The 24286-nt window shown below is 49.6% G+C and overlaps 1 protein-coding gene across 1 annotated transcript in view; it reads left to right on the top strand.

The window, feature by feature from the left end:
* Positions 1-24286, top strand: part of LOC147093394 (uncharacterized) — a 179257-nt gene that overhangs the window by 80318 nt on the left and 74653 nt on the right. Inside the window, 3 exon segments of the mRNA XM_085974203.1 lie at positions 16995-17134; positions 17218-17383; positions 17385-17657. Coding sequence (XP_085830329.1) covers positions 16995-17134; positions 17218-17383; positions 17385-17657 — 579 coding nt within the window.

Below are 24286 nucleotides of genomic sequence, written 5' to 3'. Positions count from 1 at the left end.
ATATCTTTTAATCTATTTTTCCAATCTACCTTAGCCAACTCGCCCCTCATACCTATGCAATAGGCTTTATTTAAGTTTAAGACTCTAGTTTTGGACTGAGGCAAGTGCCTCTCAAAATTAACGTAAAATTCTATCATATTATGATCACTCTGCCCCAGAGGATCCTTTACTATGAGATTGCTAATTAACCCTGTCTCATTACACAACACATGATCTAAAATAGCCTCTTCGCTGGTTGGTTCCATGACATATTGTTTTAGGAAACTGTCCCAAATGCATCCCATGATCTCATCCTCCAGACTACCTTTGCCAATTTGATTTGTCCATTCTATATGAAGATTAAAGTCCCCCAAGATTATTTCATTATTTTTGTTGCAAGCTCCTGCTATTTCTTGATTAATATTCTGTCCAACGGTTTAGCTACGGTTAGGGGGCCTATATACTCCTACCAGTGTTTTCTGCCCCTTGTTATTCCTTAGCTCCTTATTCTACTTCCTGATCTTCCGAGTCGAGATCCTTTCTCCCTTCCGTTTTTCAAAATGACGGCCACAGTATCTTTTATGCCCCCCTGAGATGGCAGAGGGTGCCTTGGTTTAACGTTGCATCCGAAAGATATCACCGCTGACAGAGCAGCTCTCCCTCAGTACTGCCCTGGAGTGTCAGCCTAGATTATGTGCTCAAGTCTCCAGAGTGGGACTCAAACCCACGACCTTCTGACTCTAGAGGTGAGAGTGTCACCCACTGAGCTGAGGCTGACCCCTCTTAAACTCCAGCCTAGTTACTGGGGTTATTATCAGCATCTTCAAACCGCCCCCCACCCCCCAACCCCATAATTGCCATTATTAACACAGAACAGTCCGTCATGTGATTAACAGCAGAATGGGACCAGTACGCTCAGGTGTGAACTCGCTGGTGTCTCAGCAGGTGAGATGGACTGGTGAATTCCTTTTCACACACTGAGCAGGTGAACAGCCTCTCCCCGGTGTGCAGTCGCTGGTGTCTCACCAGGTGCATTGACTGACCAAACCTCTTCCCGCAGTGAGAGCAGCTGAATGGTCTCTCCCTGGTGTGGATGCGTCGATGCTTCTTCAGGCCCTTGGAGCATTTGAAACTCTTGTCGCAGTCGGAACATTTAAACGGCCTCTCGTCAGTGTGAACCCGCTGGTGTTCCCGCAGAGAGGTGAGACGAGTGTATCCTTTCCCGCACTCGGAGCAGGTGAACGGCCTCTCGTCAGTGTGAACCAGCTGGTGTTCCCGCAGAGAGGTGAGACGAGTGAATCCTTTCCCGCACTCGGAGCAGGTGAATGGCCTCTTGTCAGTGTGAACCAGCTGGTGTTCCCGCAGAGAGGTGAGACGAGTGAATCCTTTCCCGCACTCAGAGCAGGAGAACGGCCTCTCGTCAGTGTGGACTCGTTGGTGCAGCAGTAGAGAGGAGGGACGAGTGTATCCGTTCCCACACTCAGAGCAGGTGAACGGCCTCTTATCAGTGTGAACCAACTGGTGTTCCCACAGAGAGGTGAGACGAGTGAATCCTTTCCCGCACTCGGAGCAGGGGAACGGCCTCTCGTCAGTGTGAACCAGCTGGTGTTTCCGCAGAGTGGAGGGACGACTGAATCCTTTCCCGCACTCGGAGCAGGTGAACGGCCTTTCGTCAGTGTGAACTCGCTGGTGCAGCCGCAGAGAGGAGGGACAAGTGAATCCTTTCCCGCACTCAGAGCAGGTGAATGGCCTCTCGTCAGTGTGAACCAGCTGGTGTTCCCGCAGAGAGGAGGGACAATTGAATCCTTTCCCGCACTCGGAGCAGGAGAACGGCCTCTCGTCAGAGTGAACCAGCTGGTGTATCAGCAGGGTGGAGGAGAGTGTGAATCCTTTCCCACACACGGAGCAGGTGAACGGCCTCTCCCCGGTGTGAACACGCTCGTGTATCAACAGTTGGTAAGACTGGTTAAACCTCTTCTCACAGTGAGAGCAGGCAAACGGCTTCTCCCCGGTGTGAACTCGCCGGTGTCTCAGCAGAGCGGATTGTGTAGTGAATCCCTTCCCGCACACTGAGCAGGTGAATGGCCTCTCCCCGGTGTGAACTCGTCGGTGTCTCAGCAGAGCGGATTGTGCAGTGAATTCCTTCCCGCACACGGAGCAGGTGAACGGCCATTTCACAGAGTGACTGCGTTGATGAGTCTCCAGCTTGGAAAGGCAACTGAATCCTATCCCGCATTCCCGACATTTCCACAGACTCTCCTCGCTTTGGTTACACTTGTGCCTCCCCAGGCTGCACCTTCGGTTGAATCTACGTCCACACACAAGACACGTGTGCAGTTTGCCCACATTCTGATTGCTGCTTTCCGCTTCCATATGTCGATGATATTCAGGTCCTGATGAATCGAGTGACTCCGTCAGATCTTCGTGTGAAGTTTGCGTTAAGCTGCCCGTCTGTAATTCCTCCCCTTGCAAGAGACAGTAAAAGAGGTTTATATAAGTCATTAATGTAAATACAGGAGAGAAAATAAAGAAAGACTGGTCTTTATACAGCGCCTTTCACGACCAACGGTTTTACAGCCAATGAAGTACTTTTTGAAGTGTAGTCGCTGTTGTAATGTGGGAAACACTGCAGCCAATTTGCATGATAAATAATGGCCAGAACACCGGGGATAACTTTCCTGCCCTTCTTTGAAATAATGGGATCTTTTATGTCCACCTGAACGTGTCTTCCGAAAGACGGCCCTCTGACAGTGTGGCACTCCCTCAGTGCTGCCCTTCCGACAGTGCGGCGCTCCCTCAGTACTGCCCCTCCGACAGTGCGGCACTCCCTCAGTACTGCCCCTCCGACAGTGCAGCACTCCTTCTGTACAGCCCCTCCGACAGTGCGGCGCTCCCTCAGTACTGTCCCCCAACAGTGCTGCACTCACTCAGTACTGCCCCTCCGACAGTGCGGCACTCCCTCAGTACTGCCCCTCCGACAGTGCAGCACTCCTTCTGTACAGCCCCTCCGACAGTGCGGCGCTCCCTCAGTACTGTCCCCCAACAGTGCTGCACTCCCTCAGTACTGCCCCTCCGACAGTGCGGCACTCCCTCAGTACTGCCCCTCCGACAGTGCGGTGCTCCCTCAGTACTGCCCCTCCGACAGTGCGGCGCTCCCTCAGCACTGCACTGGAGTGTCAGCCTCGCTTTATATGCTCAAGTCCCTGGAGCGGGATTTGAACCCACAGCTTTCTGACTCTGCTATCCACTGAGCCACAGCTGACTCCAGTCTTTTACAGTTTTATCATAACTTCCTTGCTTTTGCACTCTACCCCTCTCCTAAAGCAGGGGAGTTATGATGAATTGTTAAACAGTTTTTTTTGCAGAGTGACCAAGGCTGTCTGTAGGAAACAATTTTGCATTTGAAAGAAGCTTGTATTGTGAAGCTTGTGCCCCTTTGCCAGGCCCGCTGCCTGCAGCCCCTCTCCCAGATTCCAGCCCCAGCTCTGTGCTGCTCTCACCTGGGGACAGCGTGTCACAATCGGCCCCAGCCTACCAGCGCCGGGGAGGAAGGTCCCACCCCCTAGCCGCGCCGCCATTGGTTGGAGGACCAGGCCGCCCAGTTCAGTCCTCCCAGCTCAGTCGTCTTCCTACTGGTCCGCGCTCCCGTCAGTCAGAAACACATTGCTCCGGCTCACTCTGCCCCCCGCGCGGCTCCGTTCACCGTCCGCGGAGGTCCCGCCCGACTCACAGGTTTGGTTTTTCTCGTCGTTTACTTTATAATATTGCTCTCCGCTCCCTCCTCACCTCGATTTAAATCGATTCCCCAACACTTGACTTTACCCCGGCCGCTGATTCTGCCTCTTCCCCGGGCCCAGCCTTCTTTCTGCTCCCCGGAGGCCCCGCGCAGGCGCACTGGCAGTTTCGTGTTGTGGTGAGGGGCCCGAATGAGCATGCGTGGCCCCGCCTCTCCACATTTAAAGGGACAACCACCCCCTCCGCATTTAAAGGGACACCCAGCCCCCTCCTCATTTAAAGGGACTCCCTCCCCCCCTCTCATGTCCTCTACTGTGGAGGAGGAATTCCTGGAGTGTTTACGGGATGGTTTCCTGGACCAATATGTCGAGGAACCAACCAGAGATCAGGCCATCTTAGACTGGGTATTATGTAACGAGAAAGGATTAATTAGCAATCTTGTACGAGGCCCCTTGGGTCGGAGTGATCATAATATGATCGAATTCTTCACTGAGATGGAGAATGAAGTTGTTGACTCAGAGACTGGGGTCCTAAATTTAAATAAAGGAAACTACGATGGTCTGAGGAGCGAGTTGGGTAGGATTGATTGGGGAATGTCTCTCAAAGGGTTGACGGTGGATAGGCAATGGCAAACATTCAAAGACCGCATGGATGAACTACAGAATTTGTTCATCCCAGTTTGGCATAAAAATAAAACAAAAAAAGGTGACTCAACCGTGGCTAACAAGGGAAATTAGGGTTAGCATAAGATTCAAGGAGAGGACATTTAAATTGGCCAGAAAAAGCAGTAAACCTGAGGATTGGGAGCAGTTTAGGATTCAACAAAGGAGGACAAAGGGATTAATTAAGATGGGGAAAATAGAATATGAGAGTAAGCTTGCAGGGAACATAAAAACTGACTGTAAAAGCTTTTATAGATATGTGAAGAGAAAAAGAACATTAGAACATAGAAAGTAGGAGCAGAAGTAGGCCATACAGCCCCTCAGACCTGCTCCGCCATTCAATAGGATCATGGGTGATCCGAACCTAGACTCACGTTCACTTCCCTGCCCGCTCCCCGTAACCCCTAATTCCCTTATCATTTATTTAATGTCGCAGCTTCCATAGCTATCTGAGGTAGCAAATTCCATAGATTTACCACCCTCTGAGTGAAGAAGTTTCTCCTCATCTCAGTTTTGAAATGGCAGCCCCTTATTCTAAGATTATGCCCCCTAGTACTAGTCTCACCCATCAGTGGAAACATCCTCACCGCATCCACCCGATCAAGCCCCCTCACAATCTTATATGTTTCGATAAGATCGCCTCTCATTCTTCTGAATTCCAATGAGTAGAGGCCCAACCTGTAGTGTCCGAGTAGCAATAATACACGGACTGCAGGAGAACAATAACAGGTATTTACTGAACAGAGGCTAAGTTAAAAACTGAAAGTACAGAAGCCTGCTATGGCTTTATATACAGGTGTGGTCACTGCCGGTACTACAGCATAAAGTCAGTTCTCTCTTAAAGGTACATACACAACAATTCCTCCCCTTTTAGATAAACAGTACATAACATTCTTTTAACAATTAAATAATAACTAATTACAATTACAATTTTCTCTGTACTATATACATCAACTGAAATAATCATTTATAAGTTCAGTCTTTGAGGAGGCTTCCTGATCCTGACTGGATAGCGCCTTTCTCGAGTATCCTGTTCTTGCGGCGGAGTCGATTCTGGCTCATTGTCATTGGTTGGTTCGTCAGCTTCCAATACCACTGATTCTGAGGTACACGCAATCTGTACTTCGGGTTCATTACCAGGTGCACATGCTCGTGGTATGGGTTTGGCTTGTTCCTGTGACTCTAGAATCTGGTCAGCATGGCATCTCACGATGCTCTCTCCAATGTCCACTGTGTACATTAGTGGTCCCTGCTGTGTGCATATCGTTCCTGGCTGCCATTTTTCTGTTCGGTAGTCGCGGGCCAAGACTGGTTGCCCTATCTTGAAGCTCCTGGTTGTCTTCTCATTGATGTGCTGGAATTGCTTATCCTCAACATCTCGTCTTATGTTTGGTTTGAGCAAATCCAGGCAACATCTTAGCCTTCGGTTGAAGAACATTATGGCTGGAGCTTGGTTGGTGACTGCATGTGTCGCATTCCGGTAAGCAAACAAGAAATTATCCACCTTGTGTTATAGTGGTATGTCGTCGTTATACATTGCCTTTATTGCCTTTTTAAAGGTCTGAACAAACCTCTCAGCCAATCCATTTGTGGCTGGATGATATGGGGCAGATGTGTAATGTTTCACCCCATTATTCCACAGAAACCTCCGGAAATCCTCGGACACAAACTGTGGCCCATTGTCGGAGCAAATCTGTTCTGGCAAGCCATTCCTGGCGAAGATGGTCCGTAGGACTGCAATAGTTTTCTCCGTGGTGGTGGAGGACATTTTGATGACCTCTGGCCATTTCGAATGGGCATCCACGGCGATTAGAAACATTGAGTCCATAAATGGACCAGCAAAATCAACGTTTACCCGTTGCCATGGAGATGAGGGCCACTCCCATGGGTGTAGCGGGGCCTGTGGTGGAGCGTTTTGGACCTTCTGGCATCCTGTGCATCTCTTGGTCATATCCTCGATTTCTTTATCGATTCCTGGCCACCACACAAATGCCCTGGCTAGGCTCTTCATTTTTACCCCTCCCAGATGACCCTCATGAAGCTCATTGAGCACTCTATCTCTCAACTTGGGTGGAATTACCACTCGGGAGCCACACATCAAGGTCCCCTGGCACACTGACAGCTGTTCTCTCCTTGGCGAGAATGCTGGCAACAGTGAGTCACCATGTGCTGGCCATCCCTTCACCATCAAATCATAGACCCGAGAGTGTGTTGGGTCATTTCGGGTTTCCTTCTCTATACTTGAGTTTGTAACAGGTAGACATTCGACTATGGTCGAATGGAATATCTCAACAGGGTCCACTGCAGGTGCTTCCTCCAGTAGGCAACGGTAGGCGCGACAGCCCATCAGCGTTTCCATGCTGCTTCGTACCCTTGTACTCTATGTCGTACTGATGTGCCCCTAGAAAAAGTGACCATCTTTGCAGCCGTTGCGCCGTCATCATCGGAACACCCTTCTTTGGGTTAAAAATGGAGGCCAGAGGCTGATGATCAGTCAGTAGGGTGAATTTCTGCCCGTGCAGATAGTGATTGAACTTCTTCACCCCCCACACCAGGCTGAGGGCCTCCCTGTCAATCTGGGCGTAGTTACGCTCGGCTGAGGTTAACGAGCGCGACGCACAGGCTATTGGCCTTTCTGAACCGTCAAGGAATTTGTGTGACAGCACCGCTCCAATGCCGTAGGGAGACACATCACATGCCAACCGAATCGGTAGTGTTGGATTGTAGTGGGCCAATACTTCTTTTGAAGTGATTAGGCATTTACATTTCTGAAAGGCACGCTTACACTCATCACTCCAATTCCATGTTACTCCAGTTTGCAGCAGGGCGTTCAGTGGGTGCAGAATTGTCGATAAATTCAGCAAGAACTTATGGTAGTAGTTCACCAACCCAAGGAACGACCTCAGTTGTGACACATTTTCCGGTGCTGGAGCCTTGACTACTGCCTCAACCTTGTCTGGGGACTTATGCAACCCTTCCTCATCAATCATGTGACCACAATACGAGATTTGTCTCCTGAAGAACTCGCATTTGGGGCGGTTGGCTCGTAGCCCATATTCTTGTAATCTAGCGAGCACCTGCTCCAGGTTGGCAAGGTGTTCACTGTCATTTTCGCCCGTAACCAGGATAGAAACATAGAAACATAGAAGATAGGAGCAGGAGTAGGCCATTCGGCCCTTCGAGCCTGCTCCGCCATTCAACGAGATCATGGCTGATCATCCAAACCCTAGCACCCAGTCCCTACACCGACATCCATCCCACCCAAGCCCTATCCCCGTAACCCCGTAACCCCACGTATTTAATCCCCCCTAACACTAAGGGCCAATTTTTATCATGGCCAATCAACCTAACCCGCACATCTTTGGACTGTGGGAGGAAACCGGAGCACCCGGAGAAAACCCACGCAAACACGGGGAGAATGTGCAAACTCCACACAGACAGTCACCCGAGGCCGGATTTGAACCCGGGTCCCTGGCGCTGTGAGGCAACAGTGCTAACCACCATACCACCGTGCTGCCCTATGTCGTCCAAATAACACTGGGTCCCCGGGATCCCTTGCAGGACTTGTTCCATCGCCCTCTGCCAAATAGCTGGGGCTGATGCTACCCCGAATACCAGTCAGTTGTACTGGTAAAGACCTTTGTGAGTGTTTATCGTGAGGTATTTCCTAGATGCTTCTTCCACCTCCATTTGTAGATACGCTTGGGCCAGATCAATCTTCGTAAAGCGTTTCCCTCCAGATAGTGAGGCAAAAATATCTTCTATCCGTGGAAGTGGATATTGTACCATGTGCAGGACTGGGTTCACAGTTACCTTGAAGTCCCCACAGATGCGAACCTTCTTCGGCTCCCCAGGCGTGCTACTCAACGATTTCTTCATTACAGGAATGATGGGTGTGGCCCACTCACTCCAGTCCACCTTGGACAGCACACCCGAATGCTCCAGACTCTCCAGCTCTGCTTCAATGGCTGGGCGGATTGCATACGGTACCGGTCTGGCCTTAAAAAATTTTGGGTTTGCGTTATCTTCGATTTTTATCTTTGCCGTTACTCCTTTTAGAGTCCCAAGTCCTTGTTGGAACACCTCTTTCGCATCAGTTAGAATTTTTTGACAGTCATCCAGGTGTGACATCGTCATCCTTTTTGTCAGTCACAGTTAGTGCCTGAATGGAATGCCAATCCAATTGTATTTTTCGGATCCATTCATGTCCCAATAATGGTGGTCCTCCATCTTGTAGTATATATAGATACAGTTTCTGTGTTTCCTTGCCGTTGTATTTAACTGGCACCCTTATTTTTCCTCTGGGGTAGACTTTTTGCCCCGTGTATGTCTTCAATACAATGGACGTGTCCTTCAAGGGTATGTGTGAGAATAGCCGCTCATAGTCTCCTCGATTCATGACAGTTAGGGCTGATCCTGTGTCCAATTCCATCTTTACTTGGGACCCTGCTATCATGAGGGTGACCCAAATGGTTCGGTGATCCTCCTTTGCGATCACGTTGTGTAACTTTAGACAACTTAGTCTCCTGCTCCCGGAGTCATTATCACTCTCCTGACCTTCTGAACTACTGTCTGTCATTTTTTTTACTTTCTTGTACTTTTCCTTAGTAGTTCTTTTAGTGTTGGTTTTCTTTCCCGACCTGCAGACTCTTGCTATGTGTCCCATTTTCCCACATTGCCTGCATACTTTGTCCTTAAACCAGCAGTCCTTCTGATCATGGGTTGTTCTGCCGCAGCGATAGCACTTTTCTGCTCCATACGCCATTTCGTTAGCGCTGTATTCTTGTGGTTTCTGTTGTATTTCCACAGCTCCCAGTGCTGCTGCTTCGTAGGATACTGCCACGCTGAAAGCCTGTTCTAGCGTCAGGTCCTTTTCCGAAAGTAGTCGTTTCTGGGTTCCTTCACTCTGGAGCCCGCAGACAAACTTACCCCTTAAGGTGTCTGCCAGTCCTGCTCCAAACTGGCAGTGCTTCGATAACTTGCGTAGTTCCGTAAGATAGTCAGCATTGCTCTCATCTTTGTGCTGGTTTCTTTTATGGAACTTGAATCTTTCTGCTATCAGCAGCGGTGTAGGTGTTCCTGTAAGATATTAACAATCTCTTCAAAACTTTTCTCCATTGGTTTAGCTGGGGTAATTAAATTCCGCAATAGGCCGTACGTTCTCGCGCCCATCAAATTTAATAATACCGACGCCCTCTTTCCATCAGCCACCTCATTTGCCTTGCAGTACACTTCAATTCTTTCCACATACGTGGTCCAGTCTTCTACCTCATTGTCGAAAGCAGTGATACTGCCACTCTTCGGCATCTTGGGTGGTTTAAAATGTCGCCTCCCGCGCTTTTTTCTTCTTCCCCAATGGATTAAAATGGCACCTCCCGCGCTTTTCCTTCTTCCCCAATGGAATAAAATGGCGCCTCCCGCGCTTTTCCTTCTTCCTCTTGCTGCCACGCTGCTCCTAGCGTTCTACAGGGTAATGGCGGCGACCCGCGGCTTCGGTGCGTCCCACTTTTCCTTCCCCTCATTTTATTTTCTCTACGCTGCCCGGTTCTTGAGCACCAACCGCACCCTATGCGCTCCACTCTCTCTCTCTCTCTCTTTTCCTCCCGACGATGCTGCACGGCCCCTTTTGCAGAGCCGCTCGATCGAGCTCGAGCCCGCCGCAGTCCGGAAGGGTCAGCGCACTACCTGCTACCAGCACGATTTGCTGGAACACCTCGACTGGGGAGCCAAGCCCAGCTCTCCACAGCCTCCCCTGCAATTCTCCGAACTCCGATGGATTCCTGGGCGGTTGCCCGCGGTCGACGCCCGTTGCTCTGACTTTGACCTCCAAGAAGCTTCTCTTCAGGGAAAGATCCCCGTGAGGTGATGCAGTACTGCAGGTGAGTTCGAACCTGCTCGTCGCCAGTGTAGTGTCCGAGTAGCAATAATACATGGACTGCAGGAGAACAATAATAACAGGTATTTACTGACAGAGGGTAAGTTAAAAACTGAAAGTACAGAAGCCTGCTATGGCTTTATATACAGGTGTGGTCACTGCCGGTACTACAGCATAAAGTCAGTTCTCTCTTAAAGGTACATACACAACACAACCTACTCAACCTTTCCTCATAAGTCAACCCCCTCATCTCCAGAATCAACCGAGTGAACCTTCTCTGAACTGCCTCGAGAGCAAGTATATCTTTTCTTAAATATGGAAACCAAAACTGTATGCAATATTCCAGGTGTGGCCTCACCAGTACACTGTATAACTGAAGCAAGACTTCCCTGCTGTTATACTCCATTCCCCCTTGCAATAAAAGCCAAGATTCCAGTGGCCTTCCTGATCACCTGCTGTACCTGCATACTAACCTTCTGTGTTTCATGCACCAGGACCCCCAGATCCCTTTGTACTGTAACACTTTGCAGTTTCTCTCCATTTAGATAATAACTTGCTCTTTGATTTTTTCTGCCAAAGTGCATAACCTCACACTTTCCAACATTATATTCCATCTGCCAAATTTCTGCCCACTCACTTAGCCAGTCTATGTCCTTTTGCAGGTTTTTTATGTCCTCCTCACTCACTGCTTTCCCTCCCATCTTTGTATCGTCGGCAAACTTGGATATGTTGCACTCGGTCCCCTCCTCCAAATCGTTAATATAGATTGTAAAGAGTTGGGGTCCCAGCACTGACCCCCGTGGAACACCACTAGTTACTGATTGCCAACCCGAGAATGAACCATTTATCCCAACTCTCTGTTTTCTGTTAGATAGCCAATCTTCCACCCATGCCAGTATATTACCCCCAATCCTGTGATTTTTTATCTTGTGCAGTAATCTTTCGTGTGGCACCTTGTCAAATGCCTTTTGGAAGTCCAAATACACCACATCCACTGGTTCCCCTTTATTCACCCTGTTTGTTACATCCTCAAAGAATTAGAGCAAATTTGTCAAACATGACGTCCCCTTAATAAAACCATGCTGACTCTGTCCGATTAAATTATGCTTATCCAAATGTTCTGTTACTGCTTCCTTAATAATGGATTCCAACATTTTACCAACCACAGATGTTAGGCTAACTGGTCAATAATTTCCAGCCTTTTGTCTACCTCCCTTTTTAAATAAGGGTGTTACATTAGCAGTTTTCCAATCTGCTGGGACCTTGCCTGAATCCAGGGAGTTTTGGAAAATTACCACCAATGCATCCGCAATCCCCACCGCTACTTCTCTCAAGACCCTAGGATGTAAGCCATCAGGTCCAGGGGATTTATCCGCCTTAAGTCCCATTATCTTACCGAGTACCATCTCCTTAGTGATTTTAATCGTGTTTAGCTCCTCCCCCCCCATAGCCCCCTGTTTGTCCAGTGTTGGGATATTTTTAGTGTCCTCTACTGTAAAGACTGATACAAAATATTTGTTCAGTGTTTTTGCCATCTCCATGTTCCCCACTACTAATTTCCCGGTCTCGTCCTCTAAGGGACCAACATTCACTTTAGCCACCCTTTTTCTTTTTATATAACTGTAGAAACTCTTGCTATCTGTTTTTATATTTTTTGCTAGTTTACTTTCGTAATCTATCTTCCCTTTCTTAATTAATCTTTTAGTTATTGTTTGCTGGCTTTTAAATGCTTCCCAATCTTCTATCCTCCCACTAGATTTGGCTACTTTATATGCCCTTGTTTTCAGTCAGATACTATCCTTTATTACTTTACTTAGCCACGGATGGCTGTCTTTTATTTTACGCCCCTTTTTCCTCAGTGGAATATATTTTTCTTGAAAGTTGTGAAATATCTCCTTGAATGTACACCACTGCTCATGTACCGTCTTACACCTTAATCTATTTTCCCAGTCCACTTTAATCAACTCTGCTCTCATACCTTCATAGTCTCCTTTATTTAAGCTTAGTACGCTGGTTTGAGATCCAACTCTCTCACCCTCCAACTGAATTTGGAATTCAACCATGTTATGGTCACTCATTCCAAGGGGATCCTTTACTTGGACATTTTCTATTAATCCTGTCTCATTACACAGGACCAGATCGAAGATTGCCTGCCCCCTGGTTGGTTCAGTAACATACTGCTCAAGAAACCCATCCCTAATGCACTCTATGAACTCTTCCTCAAGGCTGCCCTGCCCAATTTGATTTGTCCAGTCAATATGAAAGTTAAAATCTCCCATGATTATAGCAGTTCCCTTATTACAAGCCCCAACTATTTCCTGATTTATACTCCGACCAATAGAGTTGCAACTGTTAGGAGGCCTATAGACTACGCCCACTAGTGACTTTTTCCCTTATTATTCCTTATTTCCACCCAAACCATTTCGCTATCCTGATCCTTTGACCCAATATCATTTCTCACTATTGCAGTGATTCCATCCTTTATTAACACAGCCACTCCACCTCCTTTTCCTTTCTGTCTGTCCTTCCTAATAGTCAAATACCCCTGGATGTTTAGTTCCCAGTCATGGTCACCCTGCAGCCATGTCTCCGTAATGGCCACCAGATCATACCCATGTGTAGTTATTTGTACCGTCAACTCATCTATTTTGTTACGAATGTTGCGTGCATTCAGATAAAGAACTTTTAAATATGTTTTGTGACAATTTATTCCTGCTTTTACCCCCTTTACTACTTTACCTTTATCTTTATATATTCTGTCCCTTCTTGACACGCTCTGGTTTTTAATTCCCCCACTGCTACCTTGCTCTATTGCCTTCTCCGCTGACATTTTTATTTTTCGCTCTCTTGAAACCTCCCCCCCACTAATTAGTTTAAAGCCCTCTCTATAGCCCTAGTTATTCGATTCGCCAGGATTCCAGTCCCAGCACTGGCCAAGTGAAGTCTGTCCCAATGGAACAGCACTCTCCTGTCCCAGTACTGGTGCCAGTGTCCCAAGAAGCAAAACCCATTTCTCACACACCAGTCTTTGAGCCACGCATTTAACTCTCTGATTTTATTTACCCTAGCCAAATTTGCTCGTGAGGGCAAGTACAGCACGGGTTAGATACAGAGTAAAGCTCCCTCTACACTGTCCCATCAAACACTCCCAGGGCAGGTACAGCACGGGTTAGATACAGAGTAAAGCTCCCTCTACACTGTCCCATCAAACACTCCCAGGGCAGGTACAGCACGGGTTAGATACAGTGTAAAGCTCCCTCTGCACTGTCCCATCAAACACTCCCAGGGCAGGTACAGCATGGGTTAGCTACAGAGTAAAGCTCCCTCTGCACTGTCCCATCAAACACTCCCAGGGCAGGTACAGCACGGGTTAGATACAGAGTGTCAGCCGTGGCTCAGGCGGCAGCACTCTCTCCTCTGAGTCAGAAGGTTGTGGGTTGAAGTCCCACTCCAGAGACTGGAGTCTAAAACTCTGTGCTGCCCCTCCAGTGCAGTGCTGAGGGAGTGAAGCCCAGTGCAGAGTAAAGTTCCCTCTGCACTGCTCCACTAACAGGCCTGAGCCCCAAACTCAGAAGAGCGCCCTCTGCTGCATTCCACTTGTCTCAGCAGCGGGAGAAGCAGGCGCTGGAAGTCCTGCCCCTCGGGCACCCCGATTGGTTGGAGGACCCGCCGCCACCTCAGTAGTCCAAGCTCTGCCCGCTCTCTCCCTATTGGTCGGAGCTGCCGTCAGTCACCGCCGTGGAGTTGATGACGTGCCCCAGTCCGGCTCCCTGCAGAAGACAAGGGGCTGCGGCCGCTCAATCCGCTCCGCTCGGTGCCGGGAGGGCGCTGGGACGGTGCGGTTTGTATTTTCTTTTTATTTATCTCCCCGCCCGCGCTTCTCTCCGCTATATAAAAAAACCGTGATAAAACTCACTTTCCGCCAGTGATCCGGACTCTCGCCGTTGCCCAGGCCGACCCAGAAAGCGAGGCGCTGCGCAGGCGCGGTAGCGACTGATCCTCGGGAGCGGCGCATGCGGAGTAGGGGGAGGGGGCGGAGTCTGTTCAGAGCCCGCGCTCACCTTGGAGCGGCGGATGTGGGGGAGGGGGCGGGGCCTGTTCAGAGCCCGCGCTCACCTTGGACCGGCGGATGTGGGGGAGGGGGCGGGGCCTGTTCAGAGCCCGCGCTCACCTTAGAGCGGCGCATGCGGAGTAGGCGGAGGGGGCAGGGCCTGTTCAGAGCCCGCGCTCACCTTGGAGCAGCACATGCGGAGTAGGGGGAGGGGGCGGGGCCTGTTCAGAGCTCACCTCCAACAATGAGAACAACAACAACTTGTATTTCTATAGCGCCTTTAACGTAGGAAAACGTCCCAAGGCGCTGCACAGGAGTATTGTAAGACATTGAAAAATGTGACCCCGAGCCACAGAAGGAGAAATTAGGGCAGATGGCCAAAAGCTGGGTCACAGAGGTGGGTTTTGATCAGCCATGATCTCATTGAATGGCGGAGCAGGCTCGAGGGGCCGAATGGCCGACTCCTGCTCCTATTTTCTATGAAAGAGAGGTGGAGAGGTTCAGGGAGGGAATTCCAGAGCTTAGGGCCGAGGCAACAGAAGACACGGCCACTGATGGTGCAGCGATTATAATCAGGGATGCTCAAGAGGGCAGAATTGGAGGAACGCAGATGTCTCGGGGTTCGGGGGGGGTGGAGGAGGTTGTTTTCTTTGGAACCGAGGAGGCTGAGGGGAGACCTGATTGAGGTGTAAAAAATTCTGAGGGGCCGAGATAGGAAGGACCTATTTCCCTTGGCAGAGGGGTCCACAACCTGGGGGCATAGATTTAAAGTAATTGGTCGGAGCTTTAGAGGGGAGTTGAGGAGAAATGTTTTCACCCAGAGGGTGGTGGGGGTCTGGAACTCACTGCCTGACAGGGTGGTCGAGGCAGAAACTCTCATCACATTTTAAAAAGTACTTGGATATGCACTTGAAGTGCTGTAACCTACAAGGCTACGGACCAAGTGCTGGAAAGTGGGATTAGTGTGGATAGCACTTAATCGGCCGGCACGGACAAGATGGGCCGAATGGCCTCCATCTGTGCCGTAATTTTTCTGTGATTCTATCGCGGGCGGCGGGTGGTTGTGAGGCTGAAGGGAATAACTAAGATAGGGAGGGGCGAGGCCATGGAGGGATTTGAAAACAAGGATGAGAATTTTGAAATCGAAGCATTGCTTAACCGGGAGCCAATGTAGGTCAGCGAGCACAGGGGTGATGGGTGAACGGGACTTGGCGTTGAGTTACGACACGGGTAGTTTTGGATCACCTCAAGTTTACGTAGGGTGGAATGTGGGAGGCCAGCCAGGAGTGCATTGGAATAGTCGAGTCTAGAGGTAACAAAGGCCCGGGTGAGGGTTTCAGCAGTGGATGAGCTGAGGCAAGGGCGGAGATGGGCCATGTTACGGAGGTGGAAATAGGCGGTCTTTGTTATGCTGCGGATATGTGTTCGGAAGCTCATTTCAGGGTCAAATATGACACCAAGGTTGTGAACAGTGTGGTTCAGCCTCAGAGAGATGTTAGAGAGAGGGATGGAGTCAGTGGTTAGGGAACGGAGTTTGTGGCAGGGACTGAAAACAATTGCTTCAGTCTTCCCAATATTTAATTGGAGAAAATTTCTGCTCACCCAGAACCGGATTAGAGATCGTGGAGGGGTCGAGAGAAGTGGTGGTGAGGTAGAGCTGGGTGTCGTCAGCGTACATGTGGAAACTGATGCTGTGTTTTCAGATGATGTCACCAAGGGGCAGCATTTAGATGAGAAATAGGAAGGGCCCAGGGATAGATCCTTGGGGGACACCAGAGGTAACGATGCCGGAGCGGGAAGAGAAGCCATTGCAGGTGATTCTGTGGCTACAATTAGATAGATAAGAATGGAACCAGGCGAGTGCAGTCCCACCCAGCTTGACGATGGTGGAGAGGTGTTGGGAGAAGGATGCAGTGGTCAACCGTGTCAAAGGCTGCAGACAAGTCAGGAAGGACGAGCAGAGATAGTTTACCTTTGTCACAGTCACAAAGGATGTCATTTGATGAGACTTTGATGAGACTTGATTTGACTTCAGGGCCAAGTCAGTGAGGTGGATTCGGCTGTTTCTGGCCCGCTGGTTATTGTGGGCATGGCTGGACACCAGTGGGACCGGCTCTGCCCTGTTTCTTCTTTGAGGCAAAATAAGCCAAAAAAAAATCCTGCTTCCCCCCTTACCCTTTCTACACTCCTTTTACAGGGTTGTAGAAGTGGAGCATTTACAGACAGGAAGCTCAAAGCAAATATCACCGCAAATTCTGACAGAGTTACGCGATTCATCAGGTCCTGATTCAGTCGCTCCTTGAACCTGCTGGCACACCCATGAGTTCACACTGGGGAGAGAACTTTTAAATGTTCTGAAAGAGCTTCAAAATCTACAAATACCTTTAGCGACACCAGTGCCTACACACTGGGGGAAACCCGGACCCCGTGTGTGGGAAGGGATTCACTCAGCCATCCGCTCCGATGATACACCAGCAAGTTCACACTCGGGAGGGACCTTTAACCCGCTCCGTGTGTGGGCAGGGATTAATTGCACCCTCTGTGCTGCTGAGACACCAGCTTGTCCACACCGATGAGAGACCATTGACCTGCTCTGTGTTTTTGAAACCGATTCTGTCATTCTGCCACCCTCCTGAGACACCAGCTTGTTCATAGTGATGAGAGACCAATTAAATGTTCTGACTGTGGGAAGAGATTTAAAAGGTCCCAGGAGCTGAAGGGACACCAGCTGGAGAGAGCAGGAGAGATTCTGTTCACCTGCTCCGTGTGTGGGAAGAGATTCACTCGGTCCTCGAGTCTGCTGGCACACCAGCGAGTTCACACTGGGGAGAGGCCGGTGAAACATTCTGAATGTGGGAAAAGCTTTCAAATGTCCCAGGAGCTGGAGGAACACAGCTGGAGAGAGCAGGAAAGAGGCCATTCACCTGCTCCGTGTGTGGGAAGGGATTCACTCAGTCATCCCACCTACTGACACACCAGCGAGTTCACACTGGGGAGAGACCGTTCACCTGCTCTGTGTGTGGGAAGGTATTCACTCAGCCATCCCACCTACTGAGACACCAGCGAGTTCACACTGGGGAAGAGACCATTTAAATGTTCTGACTGTGGGAAGAGCTTTAAAACCTCTGGGGATCTGAAGGTACACCAGCGAGTTCACACTGATGAAAGACCATTTACATGTTCTGTCTGTGGGAAGAGCTTTAAAAGGTCCGAGGAGCTGAAGAGACACCAGCAATTTCACACTGGGAAGAAGCCGTTCACCTGCTCCGTGTGTGGGAAGGGATTCACTCAGTCCTCGACTCTGCTCGAACACCAGCGAGTTCACTCCGATCAGAGACCATTTAAATGTTCTCTCTGTGGAAGAGCTTTAAAACCTCTGGGGATCTGAAGCAACACCAGTGAGTTTACACCGACGAGAGACCGTTTACATGTTTTGTCCCTGGGAAGAGCTTTAAAAGCTCTGGGAATCTGAAGGTACACTATCAAATCAACTTTTATTGTCATTGTTAGTGCACAAGTGCAGTACAACGAAATGTAGGCTTGCGGCTCCCGAGAGTGTACAATTTGGATTAGGACACTTAAACATTTCAACATACATTTGTACATATATATTAGCATAAATATGACCATAATAAAGTGCATCGGCAGATGTGCAGGCTTTGGTGTTTATTTGTGGAGTTCAGTAGGATGACAGCCCTGGGAAAGAAGCTGTTCCTAAATCTGGTCGTACGGGTGCGAATGCATCTGTAGCATCTTCCAGATGGTAGGAGGGCGAACAGACTGTGGCTGGGGTGGGTAGGGTCTTTGATGATGGTCCGTGCCCTCCGTAGGCAGCGTTTCTGATATATATGTTCTATGGTCGGTAGCCGGGTGCCGGTAATGCGTTGGGCAGTTTTGACTACCCGCTGCAGGGCTTTCCGGTCATGGGAGCTACAGCCGCCGTACCATACCGTGATACAGTTTGTCAGGATGCTCTCTATAGTGCAGCGGTAGAAGTTAGAGAGGATCGGGGGTGACAGATTACATCCCTTCAGCCTCCTCAAGAAATATAGGCGCTGCTGGGCCTTCTTCACCAGAGAGGAGGTGTTGAGGGACCAGGAGAGGTCTTCCATGATGTGGACTCCGAGGAACTTAAAGCTGGCCACCCTTTCCACCTCCGCCCCATTGATGTGGATGGGGGTGTGACTTCCGCCTTTGGACTTCCTGAAGTCCACGATTATTTCCTTTGTTTTCTTGGTGTTAAGGGCCAGGCTGTTGTCGGCGCACCACTTCACGAGATGCTGGACCTCCTCCCTGTAGGCTGACTCATCATTGTTGGTGATCTGGCCTACTACTGTGGTGTCATCTGCAAACTTGATGATGGTGTTGGAACCATTAACAGTCACACAGTCGTGGGTGAAGAGGGAGTAGAGGAGGGGGCTCAGCACACATCCTTGTGGGGCCCCCGTGTTCAGGGTCGGGGGGGGCGGGTGGGAGGTGTGGTTGCCTAATTTGACAGACTGGGGTCTGTTTGTTAGGAAGTCCAGGGTCCAGTTGCAGAGGGAAATGTTCAGGCCAAGAGCGAATTCACACTGGGGAGAAGCCGTTCACCTGCTCCGTGTGTGAGAAGGGATTCACTCAGTTCTCCAACCTGCTGAGACACCAGCGAGTTCACACTGTTCTAGTCATAGTCATAGAGTCATAACGGCACAGAAGGAGGCCATTCGGCCCATCGAGTCCGTGCCGGCTCTCTGCAGAGCAATCCAGTCAGTCCCATTCCCCCGCTCTATCCCCGTAGCCCTGCAAGTTTATTTCATTCAAGTGCCTATCCAGTCTCCCCTTGAAAACATTCAGTGTGTCCGCTTCCACCACTTCCGTCAGCAGCGAGCTCCAGGTCCTCACCACTCGCTGCGTAAAAAGGTTTTTCCTCACGTCCCCCCTGTATCTCTTGCCCAAAACCTTAAATCTGTGTCCCCTAGTCCTTGTACCATCAACTAGTGGGAACAGCCTTTCACCGTCTAGCCTATCCAAACCCGTCATAATCTTGTACACCTCTATCAAACCACCCCTCAACCGCCTTTGCTCTAAGGAAAACAAATCCAGCTTCTCCAACCTGTCCTTGTAGCTAAGATCCCCCATCCCCGGTCCATTCTGGTGAATCTCCTCTGCACCCTCTCAATCGCCTTCACATCCTTCCTAAAGTGTGGTGACAAGAACTGGACACAATACTCCAGTTGTGGCCTAACCAGCACTTTATAAAGGTTCAGCATAACTTCTGAGGCGCGAGTTGGGTAGGATTGATTGAGGAATGTCACTCAAAGGGTTGACGGTGGATAGGCAATGGCAAACATTCAAAGACCGCATGGATGAACTACAGAATTTGTTCATCCCAGTTTGGCATAAAAATAAAACAAAAAAGGTGACTCAACCGTGGCTAACAAGGGAAATTAGGGATAGCGTAAGATCCAAGGAGAGGACATATAAATTGGCCACAAAAAGCAGTAAACCTGAGGATTGGGAGTAGTTTATGATTCAACAAAGGAGGACAAAGGGATTAATTAAGAAGGGGAAAATAGAATATGAAAGTAAGCTTGCAAGGAACATAAAAACTGACTGTAAAAGCTTTTATAGATATGTGAAGAGAAAAAGATTGGTGAAGTCAAGTGTTGGTCCCTTGCAGTCAGAATCAGGGGAATTTATAATGGGGAACAAAGAAATGGCAGACCAACTAAATTCATACTTTGGTTCTGTCTTCACAAAGGAGGACACAAATAACCTCCCAGAGATGCCGGGGAACATAGGGCCTGATGAAAGGGTGGAACTGAAAGAAATCAGTATTTGTAGGGAAATGGTGTTAGGAAAATTGATGGGATTGAAGGCCGATAAATCCCCAGGGCCTGATAATCTACATGCTAGGGTACTTAAGGAAGTGGCCCTAGAAATAGTAGATGCATTGCTGATCATCTTCCAACATTTCATGGAATCTGGAACAGTACCCATGGATTGGAGGGTAGCTAATGTTACCCCACTATTCAAAAAAGGTGGTAGAGCGAAAATGGGGAATTATAGACTGGTAAGCCTGACATCGGTAGTGGGGAAAATGCTAGAGTCCATTATAAAAGATGTAATAGCAGAGCACTTGGAAAACAGTGACAGGATCGGACAAAGTCAACATGGATTTGCAAAAGGTAAATCGTGCTTGACTAATCTACTGGAATTTTTTGAGTAAAATAGATAAGGGAGAACCAGTGGATGTGGTGTATTTGGACTTTCAGAAGGCTTTCGATAAGGTCCCGCATAAGAGATTAGCGTGTAAAGTTAAGGCACATGGGACTGGGGGCAAAGTATTGACTTGGATAGAGAACTGGTTGGCGGACAGAAAGCAAAGAGTTGGAATAAACGGGTCTTTTTCCGAGTGGCAGGCAGTGACTAGTGGGGTACCGCAGGGATCAGTCCTTTGACCCCAGCTATTCACAATATATATTAATGATCTAGACAAGGGAACTAGATGTAATATCTCCAAATTTGCAGACGACACAAAGCTGGGTGGGCGTGTGTGCTGTGAGGAGGATGCCGAGAAACTACAGGATGATTTGGACAGGTTGGGTGATTGGGCAGAAGCATGGCAGATGCAATATAAAGTGGATAAATGTGAGGTTATCCACTTTGGTGGCAAAAACAGGAAGGCAGATTATTATCTGAATGGCAATAGATTGGGAGAAGGGGAAGTCCAACGAGACCTGGGTGTTCTTGTGCACCAGTCACTGAAGGTAAGCATGCAGGTGCAGCAGGCAGTTAAGAAGGCAAATGGTATGTTGGCCTTCGTAGTGAGAGGGTTTGAGTACAGGAATAGGGATGTCTTGCTGCAGTTGTACAGGGCCTTGGTGAGACCACATCGTGAGTATTGTGTGCAGATTTGGTCACCTTATTTGAGGAAGAATGTTCTTGCCATGGAAGGAATTCAGCGAAGATTCACCAGGCTGATACCTGGGATGGCAGGAATGACGTATGAGGAGAGATTGGGACGATTGGGCTTGTACTCGCTGGAGTTTAGAAGAATGAGAGGGGATCTCATTGAAACTTATAAAATTCTGCCAGGACTGGACAGACTAGATGCAGGAAGGATGTTCCTGATGGACGGGGAGTCCAGAACCAGGGGTCACAGTCTAAGGATAAGGGGTAAGCCATTTAGGACAGAGATGAGGAGGAATTTCTTCACCCAGAGTGGTGAACCTGTGGAATTCTCTACCACAGAAGGCAGTAGAGGCCAATACATTAACTATATTCAAGAAGGAGTTGGATATATTTCTTAAGGCTAAAGGGATCAAGGGGTATGGGGAGAAAGCAGGGACCGGGTACTGAATTTGGATGATCAGCCAGGATCGCATTGAATGGCGGAGCAGGCTCGAGGGGCCGAATGGCCTACTCCTGCTCCTATTTTCTATGTTTCTATGTTTCTCTCCTTTTGTACTCAATGTCCCTATTTATGAAGCCCAAGATCCCATATGCTTTGCTAACCACTCTCTCAATATGTCCCGCCACCTTCAGGGACCTATGCACATTAACTCCCAGGTCCCTCTGTCCCTGCACACTCTTTAAAACTGTGCCATTAAGTGTATATTGCCTCTCCCTGTTCCTTCTGACAAAATGCATCGCCTCACACTTCTCTGTATTAAATTCCATCTGCCACTTGTCTGCCCATTCTGCTAGCCTTTCTATGTCCTGTTGCAGCCGATTGGTATCATCCTCACTGTTTGCCACACCCCCAAGTTTGGTGTCATCGGCAAATTTAGAAATTCTACTCTGAATTCCAATATCCAGGTCATTTATATATATATCAAAAAAATTATATAAGTGTTATTCTGATGATTCCCTTCTTTTGACTGTTCTTGGTGTTACATAGAATGTACAGCACAGAATCAGGACATTCAACCCAACTGGTCCATGCTGGTGTTTATGCCCCACACCCACCCTACTTCAGTTAACCCGATCAACATATCCTCCTATTCCTTACACACTCATGTGGCTTCCCCTTAAATGCATCTGTACTTTTAGCCTCAACTACTCTTTGTGGTGGCGAGTTCCACATTCTCACCACTCTCTGGGTAAAGAAGTTTCTCCTGAATTCCCTCCTGGATTTATTGGTGACCATCTTATATTTCATGGATATTAAAACCCCAATAACTGGACTGGATTTTAATATTCTGCATCAATAAATCAGCTTTGTTTGAAACACCCAGTCTATTGAGGCCTTGTTTCTAAGATAAGCCGAGAACTAATTGATGACTTGTTACAGACATTCCCTGTCCTCTCAATGTCGATGTCCAGAGGAGAAGCTGATGGGTTTGTGTTACTTTCTTGAAGTGAATTTTTGTGCTCCTGAAGGTGCTGGATGTCACTGTGGGGAAAGGAACATTTTAACATTCTCAGCACCTGGTGTCAACATCAAACACTCCCAGGGCAGGTACAGCATGGGATAGATACAGAGTAAAGCTCCCTCTACACTGTCCCATCAAACACTCCCAGGGCAGGTGCAGCACGGGATAGATACAGAGTAAAGCTCCCTCTAAACTGTCCCATCAACCACTCCCAAGGCAGGTACAGCACGGGTTAGATACAGAGTAAAGCTCCCTCTACACTGCCCCATCAAACACTCCCATGGCAGGTACAGCACGGGTGAGATACAGGGTAAAGCTCCCTCTACACTGTCCCATCAAACTCTCCCAGGGCAGGTACAGCACAGGTTAGATACAGAGTAAAGCTCCCTCTACACTGTCCCATCAAACACTCCCAGGGCAGGTACAGCACGGGTTAGATACAGAGTAAAGCTCCCTCTACACTGTCCCATCAAACACTCCCAGGGCAGGTACAGCACGGGTTAGATATAGAGTAAAGCTCCCTCTACACTGTCCCATCAAACACTCCCAGGGCAGGTACAGCACGGGTTAGATACAGAGTAAAGCTCCCTCTACACTGTCCCATCAAACACTCCCAGGGCAGGTACAGCACGGGTTAGATACAGAGTGTCAGCCGTGGCTCAGGCGGCAGCACTCTCCTCTGAGTCAGAAGGTTGTGGGTTGAAGTCCCACTCCAGAGACTGGAGTCTAAAACTCTGTGCTGCCCCTCCAGTGCAGTGCTGAGGGAGTAAAGCCCAGTGCAGAGTAAAGTTCCCTCTGCACTGCTCCACTAACAGGCCTGAGCCCCAAACTCAGAAGAGCGCCCTCTGCTGCATTCCACTTGTCTCAGCAGCGGGAGAAGCAGGCGGCGGAAGTCCTGCCCCTCGGGCACCCCGATTGGTTGGAGGACCAGCCGCCACCTCAGTCCTCCAAGCTCCGCCCGCTCTCTCCCTATTGGTCGGAGCTCCCGTCAGTCACCGCCGTGGAGTTGATGACGTGCCCCAGTCCGGCTCCCTGCAGAAGACAAGGGGCTGCGGCCGCTCAATCCACTCCGCTCGGTGCCGGGAGGGCGCTGGGACGGTGCGGTTTGTATTTTCTGTTTATTTATCTCCCCGCCCACGCTTCTCTCCGTTATATGTATAAAAAAACCCTCATAAAACTCACTTTCCGCCGGTGATCTGGACTCTCGCGGTTGCTTGGGCCGACCCAGAGTGCGAGGACCTGCGCAGGCGAGGTAGCGGCTCATCCTCGGGAGCGGGGCCCGGCGGCGCATGCGGAGTAGGGGGCGGGGCCTGTTCGGAGCCTGCACTCACCTCGGAGCGGCGCATGCGGAGTAGGGGGAGGGGGCGGGGCCTGTTCAGAGCCCGCGCTCACCTCGGAGCGGCACGTGCGGAGTAGGGGGAGGGGGCGGGGCCTGTTCAGAGCCCGCGCTCACCTCGGAGCGGCACGTGCGGAGTAGGGGGAGGGGGCGGGGCCTGTTCAGAGCCCGCGCTCACCTCGGAGCAGCGCATGCGGAGTAGGGGGAGGGGGCGGGGCCTGTTCAGAGCCCGCGCTCACGTCGGAGCGGCACGTGCGGAGTAGGGGGAGGGGGCGGGGCCTGTTCGCAGCC

Source organism: Somniosus microcephalus, unplaced genomic scaffold (assembly GCF_052327205.1).
Source record: "Somniosus microcephalus isolate GS21.2 unplaced genomic scaffold, FLI_Smic_1.0 unresolved_chr1, whole genome shotgun sequence".
Taxonomy (NCBI): Eukaryota; Metazoa; Chordata; class Chondrichthyes; order Squaliformes; family Somniosidae; genus Somniosus; species Somniosus microcephalus.
The sequence above is the reverse complement of the archived record's forward strand: the minus strand, read 5'-3'. Positions and strand labels throughout refer to the sequence as shown.